The 14,665-nt window shown below is 43.9% G+C and overlaps 1 protein-coding gene across 3 annotated transcripts in view; it reads left to right on the forward strand.

Annotated features, from left to right (window-relative positions):
* The window catches only part of VPS13B (vacuolar protein sorting 13 homolog B), a 1,074,400-nt gene that overhangs the window by 1,047,878 nt on the left and 11,857 nt on the right, over nucleotides 1–14,665 (forward strand). For all 3 annotated transcript variants that reach the window (XM_044668639.1, XM_044668631.1, XM_044668624.1), the window contains exons 55-57: nucleotides 562–1,376; nucleotides 9,512–9,688; nucleotides 11,730–11,900. In XM_044668639.1, the coding sequence (XP_044524574.1) occupies nucleotides 562–1,376; nucleotides 9,512–9,688; nucleotides 11,730–11,900 (1,163 nt within the window). The remainder of the gene's footprint in view (nucleotides 1–561; nucleotides 1,377–9,511; nucleotides 9,689–11,729; nucleotides 11,901–14,665) is intronic.

Genomic DNA, 14,665 nt, shown 5'->3' on the forward strand with positions numbered 1-14,665 from the left:
TGCTGTAGCTGTGCCAATCCACTAGAAAGTTGACCAGTTTGTCATTGAACAGATCACCTGGTAGCTGAGCAAGGCTATTCATGGTTAACCACATGAAAAAATATGCTTTCATTCCCAAAATGGCCTTGGTTACTAGAGAGAAGACTTGTGTTTTCAAAACAGGAAAGTTGTAAACAGCAACGGCTCCTGCATCCTCTGATGAAATAGAAAGAGGGCTACGGCTTGGAAGGAGCGTCGGGGTTTGCGTGTTGTCACGTGCTTTGTGTCCCCAGCTTGGTGCTCTCTGATGACCGTGGTAGTGAATAGTAGAGCTAGAAGGACATCCGAGTAAAAACATGGTGTTGATAAAAAGATTGCACAGAAAGACACAACAGGAACTGATTATAGTCCCATTGGGAATATTTCCCATTGCTGCTGGGGTGTGACTGGATCAATCTAGACACGATGTACTGACATTTGTGCTCTTATTTGTTTCGTATGCAATCTTGTGTCCCATCAGGAGGTGTTGGGTGAAGAACTGTCATAAAATGGGATAATAATCTTTTTTTTTTTTTTATCTAGAATTCTGGGGAAGAGTGTTACACTAAAAGTGTTCATCACTCAGTCAAGTCTCGCAGTCTTTGATGATCTCACCCACCACAAAACGTCATCTGAGCTTCTGCGGCTCACGCTGGATAACATTTTTCTGAACATGGAACCAGTGGCCAGCTACCTCCGAGCCCTACCTCTCGAAGGCACTACCGCAGGACTCCCACAGCTCTACAGCCTGGAGGTCTTCTGTGGGGACCTCCAGCTGGACAATCAACTCTATAATAAGTCCAACTTCCACTTCCCTGTCCTGGTCTGCCAGGGAGAAAAAATGGAAACTCTCCAGTGGTCTAAGATGCATAATCTCCTCATATCTAGCAAAGATTTGGAAGAATATAAAGAAAATTGCTTTATCAAGCTTTGCATCACCTTGTCTGAGAAGCAAAACTTCCTTTTTGATATGAACGAGTTTAGTTTTGAACTGAAACCAGCCAGATTATATGTGGAAGACACATTTGTTTATTACATCAAAACTCTCTTTGATACTTATCTTCCCAACAGCAAACTGGCTAGCCACTCGAAGAGCCATTCGGGCCTCCCCCCGCTGTTGCCTGAGCAAGTCAGACAGCACGCCAAAGCCTTAGTTAATCCCGTGAAGTTAAGGAAGCTGGCCATCCAGCCGGTGCACCTCTCGGTCAGCATCCACGCGTCCCTGAAGCTGTACATCGCTTCCGATCACACCCCTCTCTCGTTCTCGCTGTTCGAGCGAGGGCCCATCTTCACGACTGCCCGGCAGCTCGCCCACACCCTGGCCATGCACTACGCTGCCGGGGCGCTTTTCAGAGCAGGTGAGTGCCGCCGGCGGGGGGCTCCCCGGGCTGAGGGAGGGAGAAGCCGCAGCCACCCGGCCCAGCCCCGCTTCTGAGTATTCCTCCCCTTCTCCGCTGACCTGTCCCTTGTCCAGCGGAGTGCAAGCTTCTTGAAAGCAGGGACCGTTGGGAATGTTGTCTGTTTTCCCAGGACCAAGCGCCTAGCGTGTTTGCTGATGTGCTCAGTTGTCATGGCTGACTCTTTAGGGCCGCACAAGCCAGACTGTTTGTAGAGTTTTCTTTAGCAAAGATTAGAGTGGTTGGCCATTCCCTGCTCTAGCGGGTGAAGGCAAACAGAAGTTAAGTGACTTGCTCAGGGTCACACAGCTAGTTCCACACAGAATCCCAGCCAGAACAGAGAGGAAGAACATCTGGGGGATAAAGGGCACAGATACATTGGAGCCAGACACGGACACATTCTGGAGAGGTCAGGCAACACACAAGGGCCAGGGATAGATCCTCGGTGCCCAAGCATGGATGGCCCCCTACACATGGATGGCAGGGTAGAGCAAGGCAAAGATCTCCTCTCTCCACTCATCCCCTCTTTTGCTTACACTTGGAGGGTTTGCTTTTTTCAGCACAGTACTATAACATACATACATTTAACGTAATTGCTTTTGGGGAATGTAGGTTTCTTTCAGAACTCTTCCCATAAAGTTGAATTTGCATAATATGAATTTACATAAAATGAGATCTATCTGTACTATATACATGTTCATATAAATATCTTACCTGTCATATATATATTTGCATATATATGAGACAGATAAGATATTCTAGTGTAAATATTTTCTCACAAATAGGAAATATAGAGGCCAGAAAGTGGTTACCATATTGTTAAGATGACCTTTTTCTCATTTAGTTAATTCTATCTAAAACGTTGAAATTGAAAATGACAAGATCATGGGGAGATTCCCTCTAGGCCTGATGCTTTGGTGACTTATGCAAAAACAGTAAGGAAAGCATTTTATTCTGTATGATGTAGAAATGTATAAGTAAGCAACTGACACCATAGATTTAAAAGACTAAGGAGTTCTTAAGCAAGTGCAGAAACTCTTTCAGGCACCTTGTTATTGGAACACTGGAGTAAAAGGGTGGATAAATCAACTCATACTAATGTTCTCTGAAAGTGCACTATTCAGAGCAGATCAGGTAAATGCCACGTGGAAGTACACATCTCTGTAGGGATCTGGCCTAAATGTGGCCTTTAGAAACACTAACTTGCAGTATTCAGTAATATTATACCATCAGCCACATGCTGAAAGAGAGTTTCCTTTGGGTGTTTGGTCATGTGTGTTGGTTTTCTTAATTTGTTTTTAATGCTGATATTCTGTTGAGATGTCTTTTAATTCTCTCCAAATACCCTGAACTATTGCTGCCCCAACCTCGTCCCTCACAGAGACTAGCAACTCTAATGTTGCTAGGGGGCCAGTTTGTTTGGTTACATTGGACGTGTTATCAGTGAAAACCTGTGTAAGATTTGGAAGAGTTCCAGAAGAAAGCCGTGAATAAAGGAGTAGGAAATAGACAAAATAAAGGCAGTTTATGGACCATCATGTAGAAATAGCTAAAGAGAAGAGACTTAAACCCACACATCCCAAAAAATAGGAAAGGGCTAAAAAGCTGATTAATAGGCTAATGCAAGCAGCTAGCTCCCATCCACACTACTAGGTGAAGAGGGACTGGGGCAGCAATTACAGCAGAATTAGCTGTGATGTTCTCAAACATTGCAATAGATTCCTTAAGGAGATGGGCAGAACCAAGATGATAGAGAAGGAGGAAAAAGTAGAATAAGCTCCCCATCCCACAGTTCTTCCAAATGGATTTTGATGATGTATCAGACTAAATACTGATAGAGAAAGCTAAGAAAAAAATTTTTTCAGGCCAGGTCAGCAAAGGCAGATAGACAGAGATCTATGGACACTGAGGATGAGGTCTGGAGTCATCATACCAGAGCACTCCAGTACAAGGAGATCCTACACACCCATGTAAGAAGGGGACCCAGAGCCAACACACAAAAGTTGCAGGAACAAGTGCCAATTGGCAGCTCTGTTGTTCACTAACCAACTCTGGATCTCACATTTAGGGAGGACTGAGAAAGGAAGCTATACCTTGGGAAAAAAGGGGAATAAGCATTAAGTAGGGCCAACTGTGTGCCAGACACAAATATTGTCTCATTTGAGCCTCACAACAACCCTGCTAAGTAGGTGCTGTCATTATCCCCATTTTATAGTTGAGGAAACTGAAGGAAACAGACTAAGTGACTTACCCAAGACTACTCAAATAAGTGAGGCTAGTCTTGAACTCAGATTTCCCTGTCTCCAGGACCAGCGCTCTATCCAGTGCACTACCAGCTGTCCCAGGGTAGCATTCGAGGGTAAAGAGTAGTCACAGACCCTAACCTGTGTACTGGGAACAGCAAGTTCAGAAGCAAGTAGCAGCTGTATAGCTCATAACACAGGAGAAGATCAGGATCTTAGTTATGGCTTCTAGCCCAATCCAAAGCCTACAGAGAAATAACCAGGGTAGGAACTCCAGATCCAAGGGAAGCCCATAATTATGTCACTCTGAGCCAGCAGAATTTCTAATCCAGCTGAGTCAAGAAGCAGCCTGCTGTTGCTTAGACCCAAACCCTGGTCACGAACTTGCAAAGCTAAAACCAAGGAATAGAAATCAGACTTTAGATCAGACCACTTTGGTAGCACTGATAGCTTACAGGTCCCCAGCCTGAGATGTCCCTGAGATCCTATAATAACATAATATTCAATACTCCAAGAAAGCAGCACCAGGAACAGCTCAGACCTTCCTCCAGAAATCCACAGAACCAGTCCCTAACATCAAGTCTGAAGTCCAAAAGTAAAATAAAAGAATGAGTAAATAAGAGAATCCCACCATTCAAAGCTAATATGTAATTGGAATATTCAAGATTACAACCCCAGAAGAAGAGGATGACTCCAAACATCTACAAACAAAACCTCAGAGCACAACGTAACTTGGTACAAGTTCAACCAGAATTACCAAAAGAGATGAACCAAAAAGTTTTAAAGTATTTTTTTATTAATGAAAAGAGAGTTCAAGAGGAAAAAAATAGAAAATAAATAGAAGTTATGGAAGAAAGAACTGAAACAGGAATTAACAAATCGGCATTGGAGATTCAACTTGGCCAAGCAACAAACTTTCTGAAAATTAGAAAGGATCAAATAGAAGCAAGTAACCCCATGAAACAATAAGGATTATTAAAATAAACTCAAAAGACTGAAGAAAAAAGAAAATATAAGATATGTCATAACAAAAAACAGCTGACCAAGAATTAGGTTGAAAAAAAGATGTAAAAATCATTTTTACATCCTAGAATGTTATGATCACAAAAGAGCCTGGACATCTTACTTCAAGAAATCTTGAAAGAAAACTGCCCAGATTTCTTAGAACTAGAGGACATAATGGAAACAATCCACTAGTCACCTCCCAAGTCAAAACAAAGGATAGAAAAGAAGAAAGGAAGGAATAAAGAAAGAAAGAAAAAGGAAGAAAGAAAAAAGGAAGGAAAGAAAGAGAGAGAGTGCATGTCCAGGAATATTATTGCCAAAACCCAGAGCTTCCAAATCAAAGAAAAAATGTAGTAAGCAGCTCTTGAAAGAAAACATTCAAGTACAGAGAAGCCACAGTCAAGATTATATGTAGTTTAGCAGCCACCACAATAAAGAAGCAGAAAGCATGGACTACAATATTCCAGAAGGCAAAGGAGCTTAGAAGGCTTAGAGCCAAGAATAACTTACCCAGCAAAACTGAGTATAATCCCACTGGGGGGGAATTGAGGGGCGGGAATGCATCTTTAATGAAATACAGGACTTCCAAGCATTCCTGATGAAAAAACCAGAGCTGTGTAGAAATTTTGAAGTTCAAATACAGACATTAAAAGAAACATAAATACAAAGGAATAACCATTAGAGATTAAACAAGGATAAGTTGATTACACATAACATGGGGAGATGATACATGTGTCCCTTCTGAATTTTTTCATCATTAGGGGTCACAGGGGAATCTAAAGAGACAGGAGGCCTAGGAGTGTTTCTGTTATATTCTGATGATCTTAAAGATGAATGAAAACAGAAGAGAAGAAGACTATACTAGTGGGGGAAGAGAAAGGAAAGTTAAGGAAATTTTTCTCAACATAGAGTATACAAATAAAAGTATACACAAAGAAGGAGGAAGGAGAGGAGAGACTGACACTTGAACCTCACTCTCATCAGAACTGGTCAAAGGAGGGAATTATGCCCACAGTGTACAAAAATATATTTCACTCAACAGGAAATAGGAAGGAAAGGGGAAAAGAAAGAAGAGGATAGATTAGAGTGAGGATAGATTAGTCCTAGAGGGGTAAGGGGGACTCAAGTAAGGATATACAAATATCTATATAGTCCTTTTTTGGGTGGCAAAGAATGAGTACCTCACTCTGGCTAAACATGTTTATAGCAGAGGTTTTGAGATTATGACAGATATATGCCTTTTTTTTAAATTTGATTAATTTTTTTAAAAAGAATATCACTGAAGAGAGAATTAAGCAGGTATTGATCAAGGTTCTGAACTAGATCTTCTGGCTCCAAAACCAGGGCTTTTCTCTATTATGCTCACCACGTTTGCCTTTTTTTTTTTTTTTTTTTTTTTTTTGGTTGGGGAGAGGGTGGTAAATTTCCAAGAAGCTAGGGAAACTCCCTAGTTGAAGACAATCTTCATAGGGAGTTTGCAGTGACTTTGTGGATCACTCCTCTAGACTTTGACTCCAGATGGCATTTGATATAGTTAGTGTCATTGGAAGAGCTGTCAGTGGTTATAGTTATATCTTGAGGTCTAAAATTCTGTGGTGATGATCTTTTAAGGAAGTGGAATCAATTAACTTCTACTTATTTAATCTGTTTCTGCATCCATAAAAATGAAGGATTTGAACTAAATGACCTCTGTAATCCCTCTAGCTCTCACCTATGGGCCTGTGATTTTTTCTGGGATGGTTTAGGTGTGGTCCATAGTGAAGGAAAGAGAGTGAACCAATTGACCTCCTGAGGTTCCTTTCCATACTGTGATTCAGTTCTGTGGTAAGTCTCCTGGCAACATACTACATTCTTATGCCATTTTTTAACAGAATTCCCAGTAGTGTGAGTAAAAGAAATGTTTATTCTTTGAGGAAAATGATTAAGGAAATGACACAGAACAAAGAAAATAAGCTTTTTTCCCACTCAGGTACATTCTGCCTACATCGGTTTTCCACCATGAAGCCATTGAAATATACCAGGCAATTAATTTCTTGTCTTTAAAATCTCCAGCCCAGTTATTCATTGAACAATCTATTTACCAGATCAAACATCCAGGCAATTTTAGTAATAATAACTCAGTAATAATAATAGTCATGTAGCCATTTAGAGTTTACAAAGTAATAAATAATTTCTCATTTGAGCTGCACAACAGCCTTGTGAGTCAGGTACTATGTAAACATTCATCTACTTTTTATGGATGAGGAAATTTAGGGTAATCCAAGTTATGTGCCTTGCCTATGGTCACACAAATAAGTAATTGTTGGAGGAAGAATTCGGACCTGGACCTCTTTTTGACTAAGTATAACCCTGAGGAACTTGAGAGAACAACAGCCAGCCAGGGGGTACAGCTGTAAGAGAGGAGGGTCTTCTATCACAAGGTCCTGAGATTGAATCTAGGAGGGATCTTACAGCTCAGCTAGTTCAACCTGTCATTTGGCAGAGAAAACTGAGACCTAGAAAGGATAAATGACCTGCCTAGGGTCATCTGGCAGTAAAGTAGCAGAACTAGGATTTAATAAAAAAAATAATAGGGGCAACTAGATGGTTCAGTGAATGAGAGCCAGGTCTGGAGACAGGAAGACCTGGGTTCAAATCTGGCCCCAGACATTTCCTATCTGGCTGACCCTGAAGCAAGTCACTTAACTCCAATTGCCCAACCCTTACTGCTCTTCTGCCTTGTCAGCAATACTTGGTATTGATTCTAAAATGAAAAGTAAGGGTTCAAAAATAATGATAGTTGACATTTATTACTTTGAGGTGTGCAAAGCACATTATATACATTATCTCATTTGATCCTCACCGCAACCCAATGAGGTCGGTTGTATAGGCATTATTTTTGCAGTTGACATAATTTGGACCAGACATTTAGTAAACGATTTACCCAGCTTGAAGATCAGGCAGGTAATGATCTTAGGTGAGACATGGGCCCTGGTCTTCCTAACTCCAAGGCTTAATTGGATCCCTTGCACCTTACTCCTGCTCCCATTCAAACCCACGCCTTCTGGTCCAAAGTTCCATGTTCCTTTCCTATCAACATCATAATTGGGGAAGGACCACAATATAGCCATGATGCTGCTGCCCTCTCTCCCATCTCTACGGAGCTGAGAAAAGACTAGGCCCTACCAGGGAGTGGTCCTGGTGTTAAAATACATCTGTGCCCCAGGGTTGACCATTTATGTTTGAATCATAGGAGTGGAGACCATTGAAAGATTTCTGTTAAATCCCCTTAGCACACCTAAATGATGCCAGATAGATAACGGTGTCTCATGTTTCATAGTATCAGAGGGATTCCAAGGTGGAAGGGACCTTCCTTAAATGCCTTCAGGGAAGGAGATTCTCAAGTCTGCCTCAGCTATTCTCTTTCAGGGTCTTTATAAACCTCACCTCCAGGAAATCTCTTCCCACATTGACCAAGTCTTAGAATTTTTGTCTTGGTGTTCCTTAAAAGAAAAGGGTTGGGGCTGGGGTCTCCGCTTCAGGGATGCTTATTTCTGCTTGGCCAGAGCAAGAAAGTACTATAGGCCTTCCATGCTGTGATAATGGTCTTTGAATTGCCACTCTCGGATAGCCCTGGGCTAGGCATTCATTTCAAAGCCAATAGGAATGGCTGGTTGGACAGTCCACTCTCCACCTCTCCCACAGAACAGTTCTTAGCTACTCATTTCCTAGCTCAAAGGAGCCCCAAGGCCTGCTGGGGCAGAAATGCCCAACAGAAGAAGCTTGGAGCCATTAGCTTTTCTGTGAGCTTCAGCGAGGAAGAAGTGAGCCGCCTGGGGTCAGAGCTCTTAGCAGCCTCATGTTCCGTTCCTTTCCCCCTGTCGGGCCCAGGAGGCAGGGAGAGGGGAGGCCAGGAAGCCTGTGGTAGGAGTCTGGGTCAGAGGTCTGGTCTCGCTGGCAGCCGCAGCGAGGAGCTCTCCTTCTGGGGCTTGGGAGTCAGTAGAACGGAGGCATTCACAGTATTATTCCTGAATCTTCCCATTGCTGTCAGAGCTACAAGTCGCTCTCTTTCTGCGCCTTCCAGCCTTCCATTCCCCCAGGCTTCCAACCCCGAATCCCCATCTTCAAGGGGGAGGGGGAGGTTCAGGGTCGATTGTCCAAACCAGCTTTCCCACAAGTCCACTTAGCCCAGCCAGCAGGCCAAACCCTGGCAGGCCTGTGTTTAAATAGGAAACCAGATCCAAGGATACCCCTCTTGGGATATTCTCAGGGAATACTCCCCTCTGACTAACCTAATCAGTATGTAGATGTCACTGATGTTTATACAACCAGAGCTGGGGGGTTGAAGGGGATTCATTTGTCTGGCCAGAGCTCAGTTCCAAAGCAAAGCACTCAGCTTGGTCGGATTGGGGGAGATTAAAAATAACTCTTCCATCCTTGTCAAGAGTTTGCATCCCCTTTTGTAACACCCCATTAAGCAATCCGCCTCCTCCCTCCGGTGGGATGGTTCCCTGGATCCCGGCTCCCTGGTGGCACTGGGAGCAGCCACAAAAGGAGAGATGCCCTCCCCAGGCCGCTGCTGGGCCCAGCCTCCCCAGGAGGACCGTGCTAGGCTCTTAGCAGGAGTACGGAGGCTCATGTAAGGAAGTCATATTAAAGCTATTTGTGAGGTTGCCAGAGGGATTTCTTTGATTTATAAAGTATGAAAGATCGCCATTTATGAATTCACAAGCAAATGAGTTATTGCCCGTATTGTACTCCCTAGAAGCTCGTTATGGTAGGAATCCCAGTGTGAAAACCGAACGGGCCGCTTTGGTGTCCAGCGTGCACGGCCGCCTGTGGATGACCCTCTCTCTTTGCTCCTCACAGGCTGGGTGGTGGGCTCGCTGGAGATCCTCGGCAGCCCAGCTGGACTGGTCAGAAGCATTGGGAATGGCATTGACGACTTCTTTAGGCTTCCCTACGAAGGGCTCACCCGAGGCCCCGGGGCATTTGTCAGCGGAGTTTCCAGAGGGACAACATCCTTCGTAAAGCACATTTCCAAAGGTAGCTCTTGGTCATGCTGTTGCCTCATCTTCATTCCTTTCCCTCTGGTTGTTGGTTGTTTTTTTTTTTTTTTGGGGGGGGGGAGCTTCTAAAAAATCTTTCAAGAATGTGTTAAATTCTGAACCGCACTCAGGTGGCCTCTAGCTTTGCTTGGCTTGGGAGCTCTCATCAAAATGTTGGATTGGTAACTGAGCCCTTCTATAATGTCTCATGTATGCTGCAGAGCACGTCCTGCCTGGAGAGTGTGCTAGGAGGCTTCGGAACGTTAAACCTCCCACTGGGGAAACCAAGGTTGGCTCTGCTGTTAGGCCATGTGATAAATACAGAAATATTAAAGGTGTTCAGGACCGCTGCGAAGCTTCAGAAATCCTACACTCTGTTGCCTCATCCTATTTATTATTTTTTTCAATGTAGATACAGTTGTCATAACTTTTGTAAGTATGTGGATACGTTTTGACGTGAAAGCAGATTGGGATGTCAAACATGGCCAGCTTTTCCTAAGCAGGACACAGAAACAGTGCCATCTTGTGGTCAGTGCTCCCAGGAACAAAGCGGCGAGCCCGTGTGGGGGGGATACAGATCCTGCAGTGGGAGGAGGGGTGGGGGGTGGCAGGATCACTGCCCTGGGCTCACCCCTTCTGGGATGCCGAGGTCAGGCCCAGAATGACTTGGGTTCCAGCGAAGGACATCCGAGCTCGTCCCTCATCCCCGCTTCCTCCTCAGCAGGAGCTAGGCCAAACAGAACAAAAGGCTTTTCACCCCATAAAAGTCATTTTGATTTGGAAAGTGCTGCAGAGAGGGACAAGGAACAGTTGGGACTCCCCCATTCTGAGTAGGCGAGGCTGTAGAGCGTCTCCAGAGTGGGCACAGGCTGCTCCAGAGAAGGAAAAGAGGAGCAAGAAAGCCAGAGGGAACCCACAGTCGACCAGTGCCCGAGGATCTTGCCAGATGATTCACTGGTGGATTTTTCAAAACTTCCAAAGCTCCAGTAGTTAGTGTTTGTATTGTTTCTGCTTCAAAATAAAGCTACCCCACCTCCCAGAATCCTCCTAACCACAGGAGGAACATCAGCATCCCAGGTCTTTATTTTGTAAGGATGAGCTTGCTCCACTGACTCTCCTTCCTTTAGCAAAGCTTTTTTTTTTTTTTTTTTTTTTTTTTTTTCCCAATTGCTAGCAAAGGTGCAGCTGCAGGATGACATAGAGCCAGGCCCTCCAACGGATGGGATAGTTTTCCTGTGATGTTTACTGAAGCATTAAGTTTTGTTCATTGAGATGTATGCACATTTCCTCAGGGGGATTCTGGCTTTTCCAAAAAGAAACAGGAATGGCCTTTCTGGGGAGCAAAAAGAATCGTGACTTTTCCATGATTTTGTTCCCTTGATTTTCTTCACATTCTTTTCAGTTAACATCCTGCATTCTCAGTGGCACAATCAGGATTTCCTTAGCTTGTCAAATGATGCCGTTTAGTGTCTCCCTTTATTATGACTAAAGCAATCAGGAGGAAAATCTCTGGTTCTTTCAGAAAAGTGGAACCATCTCTTTGCAGCCTGCGTGTTCCAGCAGCACAGCACTGAGCGAGAGACCTTTCAGATCAAAGTGGACAGGTTTTGCCCTTTGGAACTGGACCTAAATGAGGCCTTCAGAACTGACTGGTTTCAGCCAAACTGTGCCAATCCAAACCATGGAGGATACTCAATCTTATTAAATAACTTTCCTAGAATTGTTCTTGTACAAACAATTCCTAAACTAACCTCTCCTTCTTCCCCCTCTTTTTCTCTTCCACTCCTCCCACCCTACCAAATACTGAATAACTGCCTTCGAGGTATAGCTATAATCATTTTCTTTTTAATACCTTTATTTATATCTCTATTTTTATAAGCTTTATATACTGGTTAGCCAAAGAATAAGCACTGTCACTTGTTGACTGTTGGTCTGATTTTCATCCTGCCCTTTAAGCTCTTTAGCCCAGGAAATAAGGTATTTATTGTGTTCATTCTCTCCACGGTGCCATGCGCTAACATGTCACCTTATGTCCACAGGTACCCTGACATCCATCACCAACTTGGCCACCAGCCTGGCCCGGAACATGGACCGGCTCTCCTTGGATGAGGAGCACTACACCCGGCAGGAGGAATGGCGGCGTCAGCTTCCCGAGAACTTGGGAGAAGGGCTCCGGCAGGGTCTGTCCAGACTGGGCCTCAGCCTCCTGGGTAATGCGCTAACAACTGTGATTGAATGCCTTGCCCTGTGACACACACACACACACACACACACACACACACACACACACACACACACACACACGTGCGCGCGCACACGCTGTATTCATGCCCTCCCCAGACACTTTCAACTGCCTTTACTACTAGGAATCAACTGTAGGGACTCCAAGCACTTTGTCAGCCCAGATTCTCCCAAAAGATAATGATGTTCTATTACCGTCCTTTCTACAAATAAAACATAGACCCAAGATTTGTCCCAGGTCACACAATAAGTCACCGGGAAGGCTGGAACAGGACCCTTAACACCCTGTTTCCTGTGTCTTCCTGTGACTATTAGACTGTAACATCCAGGGATCAGCATGTGCTTAAATGAGCCCTTTCTTTCTTCCTGGGGGTTATTTGAAAGTACAAATGCTTTGTATTCTTTTTCCACTAGTACAAAACATGTCAGGCACCCCTGAGGGTAAAAGAGTCAGCCCAAGGACACCACATATGACCGTTGAGTGGCAAGTGAATTATAGGAAAACCTTATAAAACTCATTGCTCCTTCTGTACCATAGATATTGTAGATGCTTGTTTTTGTTTGAAAACCACTTAAACAAAGTGCAAATGTCATGTAAACTTCAATGCGGAGCCTACTTTTCTAAAGAGAGCTCAATCAGCCTGACTCAGTGTAATTATTGTTTGTCAAGCAGCCAGATGGTATGGTCAGAGGTGAAGATTGCTATGGATATTTCAAAATATTACAAATGTTTGAAAAGGCTTTGCTTTGGAAAAATCTATGAAAAGGAAGCTTCTGAGCTGAAATTCTGTGGAACAGGGTTTTCAAGAGTATTTTTGTTTGTCGCCCCAGCAAAGGAATTTAAAACTGTATTGCTTGGCAAGCAGCCTCGGTGTATCTGAAGGAGTATGCGGCTGACAGAGATCAAAGTGGTCCAAAGCAGCCCAGAGCCAGAGGTTAGAAAAGATGAGCCTGAGAGCACTCATTCCCTTTCTCATCTTCAGCACTCAGCACAGCTCCACAGTTTTGCAACCACAGCCCAGAAGGGGCCCCAAGAGGAAGTGGTAAAACATTACAAGTTCAGGTTAAGTTACTGGAAATTATTTAAGCAATAACATTTGATGGTGTGGGCCACTGTCATTTGATAAAGCTGGATACTAGGAAGGATGAAAACCTTGTATAAAGGGAATAGCGGTGTCTTCTTTGAAAACTGGCCATCCTGGGGCAAGTGGTCGTGGCCATCATACAGAGAATCAGAAGCTTAGAATGGCTCATTGGTGAGGGGCCCATCTTTAGGAAGAGGTGACTGTTTTCATTTGTGTCCTACCAGATTACAAATCCATGGCTTAAAGGAGTAGTAATAAGGTTAAAATATTGTGTTTTCAAAGCATTTGGCACTGATTTTCATCATTCATTCATATATCCAAGCATTTGTTAAGTGCCTACTCTGTGCCAGTGCCATGAATACCCATTTGCTCATGCCATTGGACCAGTGACTCCAACCTCATCAGCAAATGGAAGCCCAAGTCAGCTTCAGCTCCCCAGAGCAATGGTAAGGGCCAGATCTGGATCAGGATGGAGTTGTTGGCTCTCTGGTACAGGCTGAATGCATTATTTTATCCTGAGTCCATTATCCCATCCTACCATCTAATTTGAAATGCAGAGTATCCTGCCACATGTTAGAAATAAGACCTCTCTTCTGCACAGTTGGGTGATGGCATACAGTGAACCAGCCACTAAAAATATATTTAATGCCACTTTAGTTAAGAAGACTCAAAGTGAATCAAGCAATCTTCTTGACTGGTATAAACAATCTACAAAATCATTACTACTATAGTCTGTGTTTCCCATTGTTCCATACCCCCGAGCATCAAAGAACAAGCCATCTTGTTCTTTCAGAGGTTTCTCCTATATTCTCAGAAAGCTGGTCCTACAGCCATGTCATTGATAAGAAGACAAGTGGGCATTCTGAGTCTCCCTATCCCCCTGCCACCTCCTGAGGACCAGCAGTTTCCCTACCACCACTCTCCTATGAATGCTAGTTGGGCCCCCGAGTCCTAATGCCAGGGACATTTCTGGAGATCTCATGGTCCCTAGAGAGAGTGTCTAGACCTAGGACAGGTGAGGGTGGTCTGATCCACAGCCATTTTCATCGCCGTAACCTAGAGATGCCATTTGGCGTGGTACAAAGAACACTAACCTGAAGTCAAAAAACAAAAGTTTAGGAGCAGCTGAGTGGCTCAGTAGATGGCGAGCTGGCCCTGGAGATGGGAGATGCTGGCTCAAATCTGGCCTCAGACAACACTTCCTAGCTGGGTCACCCTGGGTGAGTCACTCGATCCCAATTCCCTATTCTTTACTATTCTCCCTTGGAACTAATAAGAGGTGATTTTTTTTTTTAATCTAAGTTTGAATCATGGTTTTATCACTAACTAGCTGTGTGGTGATGAGCAAATTACTTGTCTCTCTGAGCCTGCTACTTACCTATAAAAACCTGGATAATAGTATCTACTTCAGAGGGTTGTCATGAGAACCAAGCAAGATAAGCTTTCAAAATATTGTTGCCATTATTAGTCTACTTCTATTAGTCCTGGATTCTAGTCCATTTATGAAAAGATCCTGATTTGGTCCAGACCAGCTGCTATTTAGCGACCCCTGAGGGGCCAATGAATCTGTCTGGGAGTCCTCTGGATCTATATATACAGTATAGCCCTGCGATTCAGAGGATCCAGGCCAGGGCCCAGCAGCTAATAAT

The sequence above is a fragment of the Gracilinanus agilis genome, chromosome 1 (assembly GCF_016433145.1).
Source record: "Gracilinanus agilis isolate LMUSP501 chromosome 1, AgileGrace, whole genome shotgun sequence".
NCBI lineage: Eukaryota > Metazoa > Chordata > Mammalia > Didelphimorphia > Didelphidae > Gracilinanus > Gracilinanus agilis.